A 14323-nucleotide genomic window follows, 5' to 3' on the forward strand; every position below is an offset into this window, starting at 1 on the left:
CCTGTCCTGAGGGGCAATGCTGAATGGCTCCCCCCACGCAGCCCACCGGGGTGCCCAGACTGCCGAGGTCACGCAGCGTGGCAGGCAGGCGGGGGGTAGAATCACCCCACTTGAATGGTGCTTGAGCGCTGTGCAGATTTTACGGGCAACCTCCCCGGCCGCCCTGGGTGGGATCTTCCTGAATTGAGTGTGTAAGCAGCTTCTGGCTTTTCGAGGCCAGCTGCGGAGAGAACTGCTTCCTCCACGGCTGATGCTGGGTCGTGCCCCTGTCGGCAGGGCTGAGGCCGACCCTCAGTCTGCAGCTGAGCTCTTGTCTGTCCCCCATTCCCGGTCACATGTGGTGAGGCCAGACCACCTTCTCCTTCCCTCCCTGCTGTTCAGATGGTCCCTGGTGCTCCTTGAGCTTCTGGCAGTGCTCCCTCGTACCCCAGGAGCTCTCCTTTTTTTCCTAGATTTTCTAGGACTCTGGTTTCCGCAGGGAGGAAGACTCAGGGAGGCCTGAGGGCACAGAGCATCTGTCTTTAACGCCTGTTGAAATCCCTTAGAGCAGGAGGATTGCTGAGCCCTGAGCAGCAGTGGCTGGGAGGGGCTTGCAGGGAGGCAGCCTCTGTGTATACCAGCTAGGGATTAACTGGGGGGGGGTGTCGGGGGTGGCTGCTGAGGAGGTCTTCCTGCTCCCTCCCCCCTCCTCCTCCCCCAGCCAGCATCACACAAACCCGGCCATAGCTCAGGTTGTTGGGTTACAGGCCTCCCCTCCCAGATTCCCTCATGGCATGGTCCTGCTGTGCCACCAGGGACCCCGAACTCGAGAGCGTGGGTTAGAGGACCAGAGACCCCAGCAAGGTGGATGGTGCAGCATGGACTCAGGGGCGAAAGTGAGGTCAAGTCCCAGCTTGATGACGTGGCACCTGTGAGACCTTGGGTGGCAGTTTCGTCCCACCGGGCCTCCGTTCCCTCATCTGTAAAGTGGGGGAATAACGGCCCTTAGCCCGAGAACTCCGGTGAGGACTCAGTGAGTGGCCGCCCTGGAGGAACCGAGTGCCTGCCAGAGGGAGCGCCCTGACTGCTGTCTCTAGTGGTGGTGGTGGTGGTGGTGGTGGTGGTGGTGGTAGTGTTTTACCCCCTTTTCTTCTCAGGGGTGTGGGAGGCGCTCTCTCAAATGGTGTGTGCGGGAGTAGCCGTTGTAGGGACTCGGGCCGAGAGACCCGGATTCTAATCCAGATCTCGCCGCTTACTAGCTGTGTGACCGTGGGCAAGCGGCTTGTCCTCTCTGGGCTCAGGTTTCCCAGCTGTGCAGTGGGGGCAATGCCAGTGTCCCCCTTGGAGGGCTGTTACGACACTCATCCTAGTGGATGCATGTAAGGGCTTGGAACGGCCTGGCACGACGTGAGCGCCCCACAGCCGAGAGCTACAGCCGACGCCCGGTGGCTGGGGTCACGCGTCTCCCTGGGTGCGTGTTGTATATGGAGTGGGGCTGCTCTAGACTGGCTGAGTGGTTGGTTGATGGATTGATGGATGGAGTCAGTCAGTCAGTGTCTTTCATCTGAAAGGCAGTCCAGGATGGTGGAGAACAGGGCTCTGAGCTAGAGAGCCAGCAGCCGAAAGGTGCCCGCGGGCACACGGCCTCCCCACTCTGGGCCTTGGTGTCCTCTGTAAAGTGAAGGGAAGACTAGGACCCACCATCAGGGTTGTGGTGAGGAGTGGAGGAGTCCTTTGTAAGGGGCGGCGCCGAGCCCAGGGCCAGCACTCAGTGGGTGCTGGGTGTTATCCTCGCTGTGCACTGAGCAAGCCTTTCTTGAGCACCCACTGTGTGCCAGGCCAGCAGTGTGTGTGGGCTTTCCCTGCGGGGTGGAGGAGCTGTGGGCATTCCTGTAGTGGACGGCGGGAAGCCGTCTGCCAGGGCTGGGCTCTAGATGGGTTGTGCTGGTCTGAGAGGAGCATAGCTGAAGCTGATGGAGGAGGCTGCCCTCCTTGTTGCCTGACCCTGAGCACTGGTGGGTGATGAGGCCAGGAAACCACGGAGGGGGTTTGAACCCGGGTCTGTAGGAGCGTCCCTTCGTGGACCTGTCCTCCACTAGACAAGGCTCACACAGGACTCAGCAGAGCATGGTCTTGTTGGGTGAGCCGTGGACCAAGTGCATTGGACCAGAAGATGGGGCCAGCAAGCCGTGTTCTGAGGCCTACAGACAGGTGGACCTTGCTGACCACTTATTGGTGAGAAAAGGCAATTTGGGAGTGTGGGGCTGGTTCTTGTTCCCGGCTGACCTTGAAGGAGCAACGGAGGTGCAGATAGAGGGACCCATCACGGGAAGCTGGGCTCAGCCTGGGTCTATCCATCCTGACAGGGGCCACCCAAGCTGCAGGGGTGAGTTCCCCGTCACTGGAGTATGCAGGCAGGCCTCACAAGATGCTGCTGAACTCCATGACCTCTGCCTCTCACCCCTCCCTGGCCCTCTCCAGTCCCCAGGAGGAAGCTAGGTCCTTATGAATTCTGAAGCAGGGGCAGCCACCTCTGGCCATTGGCCAGGCCCCATCTGGAGCTCAGAAAGACATGTCACCCTTATCCAGTGCAGGAAGGAGCCGGGGAAGCAGAGGGTCAGTGGGTGTCCCCTCCCGCTTTACACCAGGCCTGGCCTGAGCGTGGCCATGGGGCGACGTCAGCAGGAAGCAAGATCGGGTGGGCAGGCGAGCATGTCCCAGAGTTATGTAACATTTGGCATTAGTGACTTCTCCGAGGTTTTCCCTCCCCCTCCTTATGGCCGAAGGTTACCCTTTTCTCCCATCTGTGAATCCAAGCCCTGGGGCTCAGCTTCCGTGTTTCTCCGTCTCTGTCTCAGCCCAGGCCCTGCCTTGCCTTGTTTTCCTCTGTTGTCTCCTCCATCCGAGGCTGCATAGGCCGGCAGAGGGACATGGTCTGGGCAACCAAGTGCTTAAACCTCACCTGCATTCAGATCTGGGCTACTTAACTCGTGAGCTGTGTGATCTCTGGAAAGTGTCTTTGCCTCTCTGAGCCAGTGTCTGTGTCTATCAAGTTCATTCATGTGAAGAAATAGTTACAGAGCATCTGTTCTGTAGGCGCCAGGCGCTGTTTCAGGTAGGCTGGGAGCATAGCAGAGAACGAGGATGCGGGCTCCTAAGGGGCTGATTCTAGTTTGAGAGACAGATTAGCGTACAAATAATTCCTGATTGTGGTCTGCAGGTGATAAGGTGAGGGATATAGTTGAGAGTGATTGATGGAGGGGGGCAAGGATCAGCTGATTTTGACAGGGTAATAGGGAAGACATCTCTGAGGAGGTGATGTCTGTCTGAGCAAAGCCCTGATTGAGGTGAGGAAGTGAGTCGCACTAGTGTCTAAAAGGATGTCCAGGCAGAGGAACGACCAGTGCAAAGGCCCTGTGGCTGGGGCACTGTCAGCATGTTTGCACAAGGAGGCCAGTGTGTTTGTAGCAGGATGACTGAGGAGGGCAGAGGTGGACAAACATTTCGGAGAGGTGGGGGGATCCAGATATAGATCGTGCAGGGCTGTATGGAGTGGGGAGGACTTGGGGTTTTATATCAAGGGTTTCAGGGAGGCCCTGGAAGGTCTGAAGCAGGGAGCAGCGTACTCTGGCTTGCAGGGCAGTGGCGCGTAGCCATTGACTCAATCCAGGAAAACACCAGGCACGTAGTAGGTACTTTGTAAACAGCTGCCGTAATGATACCAGTGTCACCAGCATCTCCTGTTCCACACACGCCTCCTGATTCTGAGGTATGGGGCCATGTGTGCAGGGATTTGGTGTAATTCCTCAGACGCTTCGTGAGTCCCAGCCTCTCAGACTTTGTGTTGGTATTCAAGTGTTGACGTCATACTTGCCCCGCTTGGCTTGTGGTGTCCTGGGCTGCTGGGTCTGGCGGCCTTCAGACCGGACTCGAGTCCCCATGAAGATGCACATCCTGGCCAGGCCCCCAGGAGCCCCTGTTCCCTGCCAGGCTCCCAGTGTTGCGGAGTCCCCACCCAACCCTCCCCCGCCACTGCCACCCAACACCCCCCTGCCCTGGGCAGCCACTCGACTGCCTCACCCAGCCTGAGCACAGGAGTGAGTCCCTGTCTGCTAAAAATAGATTGGGGAAGAAGGGGGAACCCTCAGCCGCACCCACAGAACCCACATGCCACACAACTTTCTCGCGCCTCCGTGGGCTACAGCTGGGCCTCTGGGAGAAGCTCGGGGTTTGGGGCAGGGCCGGGCCAGCCCCTGGAGGCGGGTGGATGGCGGAGCTGGGCGTTCCCACAGTGGCCAGGGGACATTCGGCAGGGTGGGGCTATGGCCCTGGCCTGTTGGTGACGGAAACCGTGACTAACGGGCAAACGGACGTTTTCCTTTTCCTCCCCATGTTCTGAGCGGCTACGCTCAGAGGACCCCCATTTGCTCAGGAAGGAGGCAGGACAGGAAGTGATCCCTCTCCCAGGCTGGGGCTGGGGCTTGGGGACCCCCCTGAGATCTGTTCCCAGCCCAGCCATGGTGAGGGCCCGGGGCGGGCAGACGCTGCTGGTACCTGGGACAGGCAGGGCATTTGCCCCGAGCGTGGGCTGTACCGCGTTTTGGGTAGGGTGGCTTTCTTCCAGGGGGCTGGGGGATTGGTGGAGGGGAGATACATTAGTTTCCTGTTTTCTATAACAAAGTACCACAAACTAGGTGACTTAAAATAATAGAAATGTATGCTGGAGACAAAAGTCTGAAACTGAGGTATCTATAGGACCCTGCTCCCTCTGGAGGTTCCGGGGAGAAGCCTGCCTTGCTCCTCTAGCTTCTGAGGGTGGTCGGTCATGCTGGACGTTCTTTGGCTTATAGGCACATTGCTCCCCTGTGTGCCTCTGTGTCCAAATTCCCCTCTTCTTATAAGGACACCAGTCGTACTGGACTCAGGGTCCACCCTAATCTAGTATGACCTCATCTTAACTAATTTCATCTACAAAGAGCTTATTTCCAAATAAGGTCACATTCTGAGGTTTGGGTGGACAGGGATTCTGGGGGAATAATGTTCAGCCCTGTGTGAGGGGCTTCATTGAGACCGTTGGCATGTCTGAGATTGTTGAAGGTTCTGCTTCCTTCCTCAGAGACCCCAAAGGGCTCAGGCTGGGACCCTCCTGTCACTCCAGCTGCATCGGGGTGGGTCGTCCCCTCTTAGGAACCAGTCCACTGCCTCTGGGAGTCCCTGGTCACCATGAGACCCTAGCACTCTGCCACCATGTGTACCCCAACTACCAACTATGTGTTTAAGTCCCCAAGGCTGCCCCTTTGGTCAGTAAGTCAGCCAGCACATGTGCTCTGAACCTCTGCCTGGCCCCTAGGGGCACCCCACCCAGGAGCTGCCAGCCAGGAGCGAGAAGCTTGTTCCCGACCTGGGGGGTAGGCATCTGGCTCTGTGAGTAAGGGAGCCAGGCTTCCAGGGACCAGGGTGCCGTGTGGAGGGGCATGCAAGGCTCTGCAGTGAGAACCTTCTTTCTGTTCCTTGCACACATTGAGCTGGGCCCCACCTCGGGGGTCTCTGCTTGCAGTTCCCTCTACCTGGACCACCGTCCTCCAGGGCTTTGCCTGGCCAGTTCTCTCTCAATGCCCCTACTCGGCTCAGATGTCACCTCCTTCAAGAAGCCTTCCCCATCCATCTAGCCCCCACCCTGTCTGATTTCAGCTTGCTCATTCCCCCATCTTTGAGTCTCTTCTTCTTAAGTGACGTGTTATTTGCTGGTGTCCCTGACTGGAAGACCTCTGTGGGCAGGGACCTTGTCTGCCTCATTCATTGTGTGTCCTCAGCCCCGAGGCAGTCCTGGCACGCAGGAGGTGCCCTGGAAAGACTGAGGAAGTGAGACGATGAGCTTCCCAAACCAGCCCTGTCTCCCGGGGCTCAGTGAGGGGCACAGGGGACATGCAAGGGAGCTTCACTCATTCCCTTGCTCCACACGTAGTGACTCTGCCTGGGAGGGTGTCCTCTGGGGTGTATGGTCACTGCTCTGGCTGGGAAAGGCAGAGAGGCTGGAGCAATCACGGGGGCCTTTAGGCAGAGACAGCCCTTCCTCACCTGTTCCAGAAGGATGTCAGGGCAGCTGATAGGCCAGGCTGCGCCGTACGTGTATCTGGGACTTGATGGAAGAATAAAGCCCTCGGTAAAAATAACCACTGGCATGCTTGGCCGCTACGGTGGGGCATGAGGGGGGAAGGTCGCCTCATGGCCACTCGGCTGGTATCGCTGTCCATTACACCTGTGGTGAGGCCTCAGGCACAGGGAGTCCCCGGGCTGACGGCCCAGGCTGTGACCGCCACTGTCCCTGTGCCCTAGGAGAAGGAGAGGAATGCACGGAGGAAGAAGAAGAAAGCCCCAGCTGCCGCCAGTGAGGAGGCTGCCTTCCCGCCTGTGGTGGAGGACGAGGAGATGGAAGCATCGGGTGCAAGCGGGAATGAGGAGGAGATGGCGGAGGAGGCAGAAGGTGAGGGGCAGGAACTGAGCTGTCCCAGAAATGTCTGGGTCCTTCTGCAAAGAGGCCTGGACTGCCTTGGAGGGGGAGCATGGTGATGGTGGTGACGGTGGTGGTGGTGGTGGTGGTGGTGATGGGGCTGGTGGTGTTTGTGGTGGTGATGATGGTGGTGATGTTGATAGTGGTGATGGTGATGGTGGTGGTGATGGTGGTGGTGGTGATGGTGGTGATGGGGCTGGTGGTGTTTGTGGTGGTGATGATGGTGGTGATGTTGATAGTGGTGTTGGTGGTGATGATGGTGGTGATGGTGGTGGTGGTGGTGGTGTGATGATGATGATGGTGATGATGTTGGTGGTGGTGATGGTGGTGATGATAGTGATGATGATGATGGTGGTGGTGATGATGGTGATGGTGGTGGTGGTGATGATGTTGATGGTGGTGTTGGTGGTGATGGTGATGGTGGTGGTGATGGTGATGTTGGTGGTGTTGGTGGTGGTGGTGTTGGTGGTGATGGTGGTGGTGATGATGGTGATAGTGGTGGTGGTGGTGATGATGGTGATGGTGGTGGTGGTGATGATGGTGGTGGTGATGGTGGTGGGGCTGGTGGTGTTTGTGGTGGTAATGGTGGTGGTGGTGGTGATGGTGATGGTGGTGATGGTGGTGATGGTGGTGGTGATGGTGGTGGTGGTGGTGGTGTTGGTGGTGATGGTGGTGGTGATAGTGGTGATGGTGATGGTGGTGGTGATGATGATAGTGGTGTTGGTGGTGATGGTGATGGTGGCGGTGTTGGTGGTGGTGATGGTGGTGATGATGGTGATGGTGGTGGTGGTGATAGTGGTGGTGATGTTGATGGTGGTGTTGGTGGTGTTGGTGGTGATGGTGGTGGTGGTAGTGGTGATGGTGATGGTGGTGGTGGTGGTGATGGTGGTGATGGTGGTGGTGATGGTGGTGGTGGTGATAGTGGTGATGGTGATGGTGGTGGTGGTGGTGATGGTGGTGGTGATGGTGGTGATAGTGGTGATGGTGGTGGTGGTGATGGTGATGGTGGTGTTGGTGGTGATGGTGGTGGTGGTGGTGGTGATGGTGGTGGTGGTGGTGGTGATGGTGGTGATGATGATGTTGATGGTGGTGTTGGTGGTGATGGTGGTGGTGGTGATGGTGGTGATGATGGTGTTACTCCCAACTGCCCCATTTTGGATGATAAATTACATGGGTCTGTACCCATCCCCCATGGCATGATGTCCCTGAAGACCCCAGCCCCTGCTTAGCTGAATGTCTGTGCCTCACCTGTTATCTTCCAACCCGGAGCTGCCCCAGTTGGGCCCTCATATGCCTGGTGAACAGAACCTTCTTTCCTCCTGCCCCTGCCTAGGGTGCCTTCCTATTCCTCCTTTCTGCCTGCCTCTGCATTCAAACTCCCAAGCTTCTGCCAACATGGTGAAGGAAGGTGCGAGTCACCTCCTGGCTCAAGCCAGGCCTGCAAATAAATTCAAGCTCTGCCAGCCTCCAGTGCATTCGTCAGCTTGAACCCTACTTCCTGGTTGAAAACCGAGAATTGGGCCATGTGGTTGCTCTTGCCTCAAGTTGGGGATGGAGTCTGGCTCCCTTGCTGCCCTCTCTAGTCCAAGTTCGTGGAGGCCTGGCCAATGTCTGATGGAGGGCCGCAAATCCCTCTGCCCTCGTTTTCTGGGTCCTGGGTTGATAGCCAGAAAAAGAGAAGGAAGCAGAAACCCAGTCTCCCTCTGTAAATATCCTCCCAGCTGTCTTTGTGGATAGGATGCAGCTTTGGTGGGAAAGTAGAAGGAAGCCAGACTTAGGCTCAGCACTAAGACCAGGACAGACACTGCCCAGTAAGAGAACTGTGTGGTAGTGAACTCCTCATCACTTGTAGGGTTTGCAGGGGTGGAGGGAGGGGCATTCTGTGCTGGGTAGGGGAGGGGAGGGCTGGTCTGGCGGAGCTGAGGCTCTGTGACCACCTGATGGTTCCGAGCAGATCCCGTGCAGCAGGATAGAAAATCCTGCACAGAGGTACAGGGTGATACTCCCACCATGTGGATGAGCTTTGAAACCGAGGCGCAGAGAGAGGAGAACCAATCTCACAGGGTGTCATGTAACTGGTAGACTTGGAGTTGGCCAGTCCAGCCAGCATTTGCTGTGTAACCCGTCCCTTGTGACCAGGATGGGGGAGGTCAGGGAGGTTCTGGGTTAGGGCCTGAGGTCGCCCCCGTGGAACCTTCTAGAAAGTCCAGCCAGCCCCGGCGTCATGGCAGACCCCTCCAGGGGGCAGGCAGCTAGTGCCTGTTGCATCCAGGCAGCAGTGAACCATCCAGGGAGGGAGGATTCATCCTCTGTTCAGTGTCTCCGCAACGATCATGGTCTCTCGGTCCTAATCAGAGCGGCAGCCTTGAGTTAATCCCTTGAACCGTCACAGTGACCCAGTGGAGTAGGTGCTCTTGTCACCCTGTTTACAGATGAGGAAACTGAGGCACAGAGCAGTTACCCCAGGTCACACAGTTGGCTTGCTTGGGGACCAGGGTTCAAACTGGTCAGAATTGCAGATCCCTGGGCCCCTCCCGGACCGATTGATGAGGCAGCGCTTTGGGGGTGGGCCCCGCAGTCCAAGTCTTCACAATCCCTGGCCTCGGGCGCACACTTGCCCCTGAGAACTCCCTCGGTGAGGGAGAGAGCTTGGCGATAACCCCCCATTTTGTGGATGAGCAGACTGAGACTCTGGGAGTTAAGCCACTTACTTGTCCAAGGGGCGTCCACATTGGCCCCTATGCCCTGATGTCTGTTAAGTGAGCGGAAGGAAGTGGCATCGCTGGATTCCGCATGCAGAGGCAGGAACCCAGTGGTTAGGGACATGGGACGCAGGGTCAGCCCTCTCCTGCCCCCGTGCAGTATGGCCTGGGGCAAGTGCTTCGGCCGCTCCATGCCTCAGTTTCTTCATCTGCACGAGATGCTGCTTGTCCTGATCTTAGGGGTTGCTGAGGATTAAATGAGTCACGAGCACGAAGGGCTCTGTGCACAGCTCAGCACCCACAAGAGAAGCCCTGTTCCAATTATGATTTCTGGGAGCGGTGGGCCGTCAAGGGAGGTGAGCACTGGGAGAGGCCGGGGAGGGGGCAGGGGGGCTGAAGAAAGCCTTCGTGCAGGGCCATGGCAGTCCCCTGCCCACCTGGCTCTGCGGCTGAGTGGTGGGATGGGTCCAGGGCCCCAAAGGCCGCTCCTGCAGCCCTGCCCGCCTCTGAGGTCAGCACTCCCACCCTCAGAGTCCTGGGGACACAGATTCACAGAAGGCCCGTGACTTGTCCAAGGACACCCAGGAGTGGGCGGGACTGACTCCTCACCCTGCACCACCTCACTGGGCCGGGGCTGCTGCAGGTCACCTGTGGGTCTGAAGGGAGAGAGGGCACATCGCTCCAAAATGAGGGCCGCTAGAGGTCCCCCTGTTGCCTGCCTCCCTGGCCACCCCCTCTCTCCTGCTGCTCCTGCCGTCTTGCTTCTAATCCTTCTCTTGCTTCCTTCCAGCCTTACACACCTCTGGGAACGAGGTGCCCAGAGGGGAATGCAGTGGCCCAGGTACGAATGTGGCCGGCTGGCCTGGGGGTGGGGTAGGGTAGGGCTGTGCTGGGCATCCCGAGGTCACCTGTCCTCAGCGAGGGGCCCCCCTTCTGGGAGCATGCCTCTGAGTGCCAACATCTGTGCTCCAGCTTCTGTCCCCCTTCCCCGTGTGGTGTCTGTTCACCGTGCTGTTCCCTGACTCGCTCTTGCAGATCTGTGCACTCGGCTCCGCTGCCCTGTTGATTTTCACCAGTGTTCTCATCCGTGACTTTCACCTTGTTTGATTTCCCAGCAGCAAGTGCAGGGCTTTTCACATGTCCCCATTTTACACAAAATGGGGGAAATTGAGGCCCAAAGAAGTGACAGGAGTATTTTTTTTTTTAAGGCTGAAGAACCAGGTGGGAGGCTAGCCTCCCTCACCCTTCATCTGTACGCGCGTTCAGTCACACGGTTAACACTTAACTGTGCACCTGCCAGGTGCCAGGCCGTGTGGGAAACCGAGGGGGGATGCCGTTGGGGCCCTTTCCCCTCGGGCTCCTCGGAGTTCCCTGACGCAGTAGCCAGTAGTCACCAAGTGCCACCCCGTGCTGCCACACCGCTGGCTTCCTTCCCCCCGGGAGCTGGGGTCTGTTTCCGCGCTCTGCAGATGGCGAGAGCAAGGCCCACAGGTAACCTGCGTTACCGCGGCCGGGCTTCCAGCCTGGGCAGAGCCAGCGGTGGAGTGCAGATGAAGGCCCGCGGCCCTGGCTGCGCGGGGGGGCCAGCGACCCCAGGGGCTGGAAGTTAGTGAGGTGGTTGGGCGCCAGGGTCAGCATGGGGAGAAGGTGGCAGTGGGGGAGGCAGGGCCCCAGGACCGGGAGGGGCCTCAGGGCCGTTGTGGTGTCAAGCTATGGGGCCACTCAAGGCATCCTGAGTTTGTGCCCTGGAGCTGGGATGGGCAGGTCCGCTTCACTCCTGAGCCCCCCAGCACCACTCACCCTGCCTCCCTCTCCCCCCACAGCCACGGTCAACAACAGTTCTGACACCGAGAGCATCCCCTCGCCCCGCACCGAGGCCGCCAAGGACACGGGGCAGAACGGGCCCAAGCCCCCACCTGGCCCCGGCAGCGACGTGCCACCTGCTGAGCCACCCACCCCACCACCAGAGGACGCTCTGGCCCCCACCGAGCCCACCCCAGCCCCCGAAGCCACCGGCCCGCCCACGCCCCCGCCAGCACCCGCGTCGCCCACCGCACCCCCTCCTGTGGTCCCCAAGGAGGAGAAGGAGGAGGAGGATGCGGCGGCCCCCCTGGCGGTGGCGGAGGAGGAGCAGAAGCCCCCCGTGGCCCAAGAGCTGGCTGTGGACGTGGGCAAGACGGAAGAGCCTGGTGAGGCGCCCCCCGCGGAGCCCATCAAGAGCGAATGCAAACAGGAGGCCGCGGAGGAGGGGCCCGACAAGGGCAAGGGGGGCTCTGAGGCCAGCGCCGAGGCCGTGCCCGAGGGGGCCCTCAAGGTGGAGAAGAAAGAGGGCGGTGGCCCCGGGGGCAAAGGTCCCTCAGCCAAGGGCGCGGGAGCCCCCCAGGACAGCGACTCCAGTGCCACCTGCAGTGCAGACGAGGTGGACGAGCCCGAGGGGGGTGACAAGAACAGGTGAGTGGGCAGAGCGGGTGGCGGCTTCGGTCTTCTGCCAGCATCGAGGGGCGGCGCACGGGCCGATTCGGTGCCTGCCCTCCGGGAGCGTGGCTAGACGCAGAAGGGCGCAGCCCCAGCCCGTCTGGAAGGGGAGCGTGCCAAGCAGTGGGGCCGGCTGCCCGGGGCCGTGGGTGGCTGTGGGTGTGGCCGGGTCCCTGCTGCTGCGAAGGCTCTTGGTGCTCCAGCTTCTGGGGTGGCGACCGTGCTTGGCGCTCCTCGACTCGTAGACGCGTCACTCCCGTCTCTGCCTCTGTCTTTGCGTGGCATTTTTCTGTGTGTCTACGTGCCCAAGTTTCTTTTTCTTGTGAGGACGGCATCACTGGCTTCGGGTCCACCCTAATGACCCCCTCTTAACTTGATCACATCTGCAAAGAGCCTGTTTCCAAATTAGGTCACATTTACAGGTCCCTGGCTGTTGGGGCTTGAGCATGTTTGGGGAGGGTGGGGGGCACAGTTCTATCCTTAACAAGGCAGGAACATCAGGTGCCAAGGCCCGGGGGTGGGAAACAGCCTGTGTGACTCGGGCAGAGGGGTGGAGCCAGTGAGGGTCAGGGCTGCAGTCCATTCTCGGGGGAACGCCCCGCTCAGCTGGGTGTCACTTGGGCTCAGAAAGCGGCCGGCTGCCGATGCGGGGATTCAGTGGGTGTCAGAGAGGCACAGGGAGACGGCTGCCCTGTCCTAGCAGACAGTAATGGGGGTCTGCCTGCGGATGCTTGTGACACGCTCCCGAGATCACTGGTGGCTCGTGTCCCACCTGCCGAGGGTCCGGGTATGGGAACTTCGAGCCCCTGTCCTGGCTCTCAAGTCGACTGAGCCGTTGAGGCTGCTGTTCTGCGGGGGTGGCCTGGAGGGACCCCCCGTGCCATCCTGTTTGGGTGCCGCCGTGTCTGAGATGTGTTCCTCCCTTTCTTACCTTTGTCTTTGCTCCTGGCTTGGGGTGCCCCACCCCACCTCCCACCCAAGCCCCTGGAGCACTGGATTTTACCCATGTTTGGCAAAGATGCTCGAGGACCCTGAGCCCTGAGACCCCCGGCCAGAACCAGAGCTCAGACCCCCGAGTAGGGGCCGGCTGAGGGCAGAGGTGCAGAGACCCGCTCCCACCCACATCTGGACACTGGAGGAATGTTTTCTAGTGAGGCAGGCGGGTCGTTTTTATTTTGACTAAAAACAGTGCGGTCTGTTGTCTCTCCTCTCCCGTCTCTCGGAAAAGTTCTGGGCAGAGCGAGAGGGAGGAAAATCTGACTTTCAAATCGCCAAGTTCACTCGGAGCCTTTCCTCTGCCCCGTGATTCACCTTGGGGCATGTTAAAATGGCAAGTTCTAGAACATCTCTTGTGAAAATCGGATTCATCCAGAGCTCTGTGGGTCTTCCTCCACAAAAGGAAGTGAGCCACGTTGTCTTCAGATTCCTGTGTCCGGGGGTCCCTGGGAACCACTGCTGGCAGGAGCCTCGCCCCCTTTGTGTCCGGAAGTTAGTCTGGTGGGTGGCTCTGTGACCAGCAGAGGCCTAGCCGTTAGGCTTCTGAGGGCTCAGAGGCTCCTGAGCTTCTTGCCCTTGGAAAACAGATGCACTGTGGCCTGGTTGTCCAGGGAGGGCCCATGGCCAGGGACCCGCTGCTCCACTCACTCTCTCTGCCTGGGTAATGGGGTCAGGGCGGGCGGCTCCCCACCCTGCTCCTGCTGGCCACGGGGACGGAGTCATGGAAACATGTTTCTGCTCTTAGCGGGAAGAGTGCTGAGCTCATGGGGCAACCACGCTGATAAGCAGCCTCCTGGAGTCTGTGTTTTGGGTTCACATGGCCTGCCCAAGACTGGGGAACTGGGAAGGCTGGGCTAAGCCCCACCAACCCCCTGGATCCCTCTGGCCAGGCCTGAAGTCCCGAAGGCCACTTTCAGCCTCCCTTTCCCCCCCGACAGCCCCGCCCAGGGACGTGTCCTTCCCTCCCTTGGCTGGGTCTGCCTCCATCCACTCTTCCTGCCTGAATGTCCAGCATTCGATCCCCAGGGAGCAGCGGCCCTGGGCTGGGAGTCAGGACACCTGGTTTGTCACGCCCTGTGTGACCGAGGCTGGTCCCCCGCCCTCGGAGCCAGGCTGGACTTAGGCCAGCTTGCTGACCTCTTCCTGGCTGGCCGCCTGCCACCCCCCCCCCACCCCCCCAGCCACAGCCGCGCAGGCAAGATGCGTCAGAGCACGCCCTGGCAGCCAGGGCCTCCCGGAAGGGCTGGCGGGACGGGTGGGCCCCTGCGCGACCCCAGGTCCTGGCTGGCCGCCCACCACCCTCCTTCCCGCCTGGCAGCCCTGGTGTGGTGAGCCAGGCGTCCCTGGACAGGCCCAGGATGCGTCTCGTTCTGGCTGCTGCCCGACGACCTTTGGAGAGAGAAATCATATTCTGCTTTGACTCTCCATCACCTTCTGCCAGGCAGCTCCGCCTGGGAGTTTTCTTGGCTGACGACCAGAGATAGTGGATTTGATTGCTAAGCCTTGAGCTCGCCTGCCCTCCTCTGTCCCAGTTTCCAGAGAGGGTGCCTGGGCACTTTCTGGTGGGGTGGAGACTTCAGAAAACCCCTTCCCCTGGGCCTCAGTTTTCTATAAGATGGGTGTGGTGTCCCTACTTTCGGGCTTCCTGTGAGCATAATGG

At 59.6% G+C, this 14323-nt stretch overlaps 1 protein-coding gene across 28 annotated transcripts in view; it reads left to right on the forward strand.

Annotated features, from left to right (window-relative positions):
- The window catches only part of NCOR2 (nuclear receptor corepressor 2), a 213348-nt gene that overhangs the window by 160889 nt on the left and 38136 nt on the right, over positions 1–14323 (forward strand). For 20 of the 28 annotated variants that reach the window (XM_064578226.1, XM_054510566.2, XM_054510568.2 and 17 more), the window contains 3 exons: positions 6316–6463; positions 9983–10033; positions 11016–11643. In XM_064578226.1, coding sequence (XP_064434296.1) covers positions 6316–6463; positions 9983–10033; positions 11016–11643 — 827 coding nt within the window. The remainder of the gene's footprint in view (positions 1–6315; positions 6464–9982; positions 10034–11015; positions 11644–14323) is intronic. The other 8 variants (XM_054510565.2, XM_054510567.2, XM_054510569.2 and 5 more) reach the window with 1 other exon arrangement.

This window comes from Mirounga angustirostris, unplaced genomic scaffold, assembly GCF_029215605.1.
Source record: "Mirounga angustirostris isolate CCGP_5_RB_7025 unplaced genomic scaffold, mMirAng1.0.hap1 SCAF_14, whole genome shotgun sequence".
NCBI lineage: Eukaryota > Metazoa > Chordata > Mammalia > Carnivora > Phocidae > Mirounga > Mirounga angustirostris.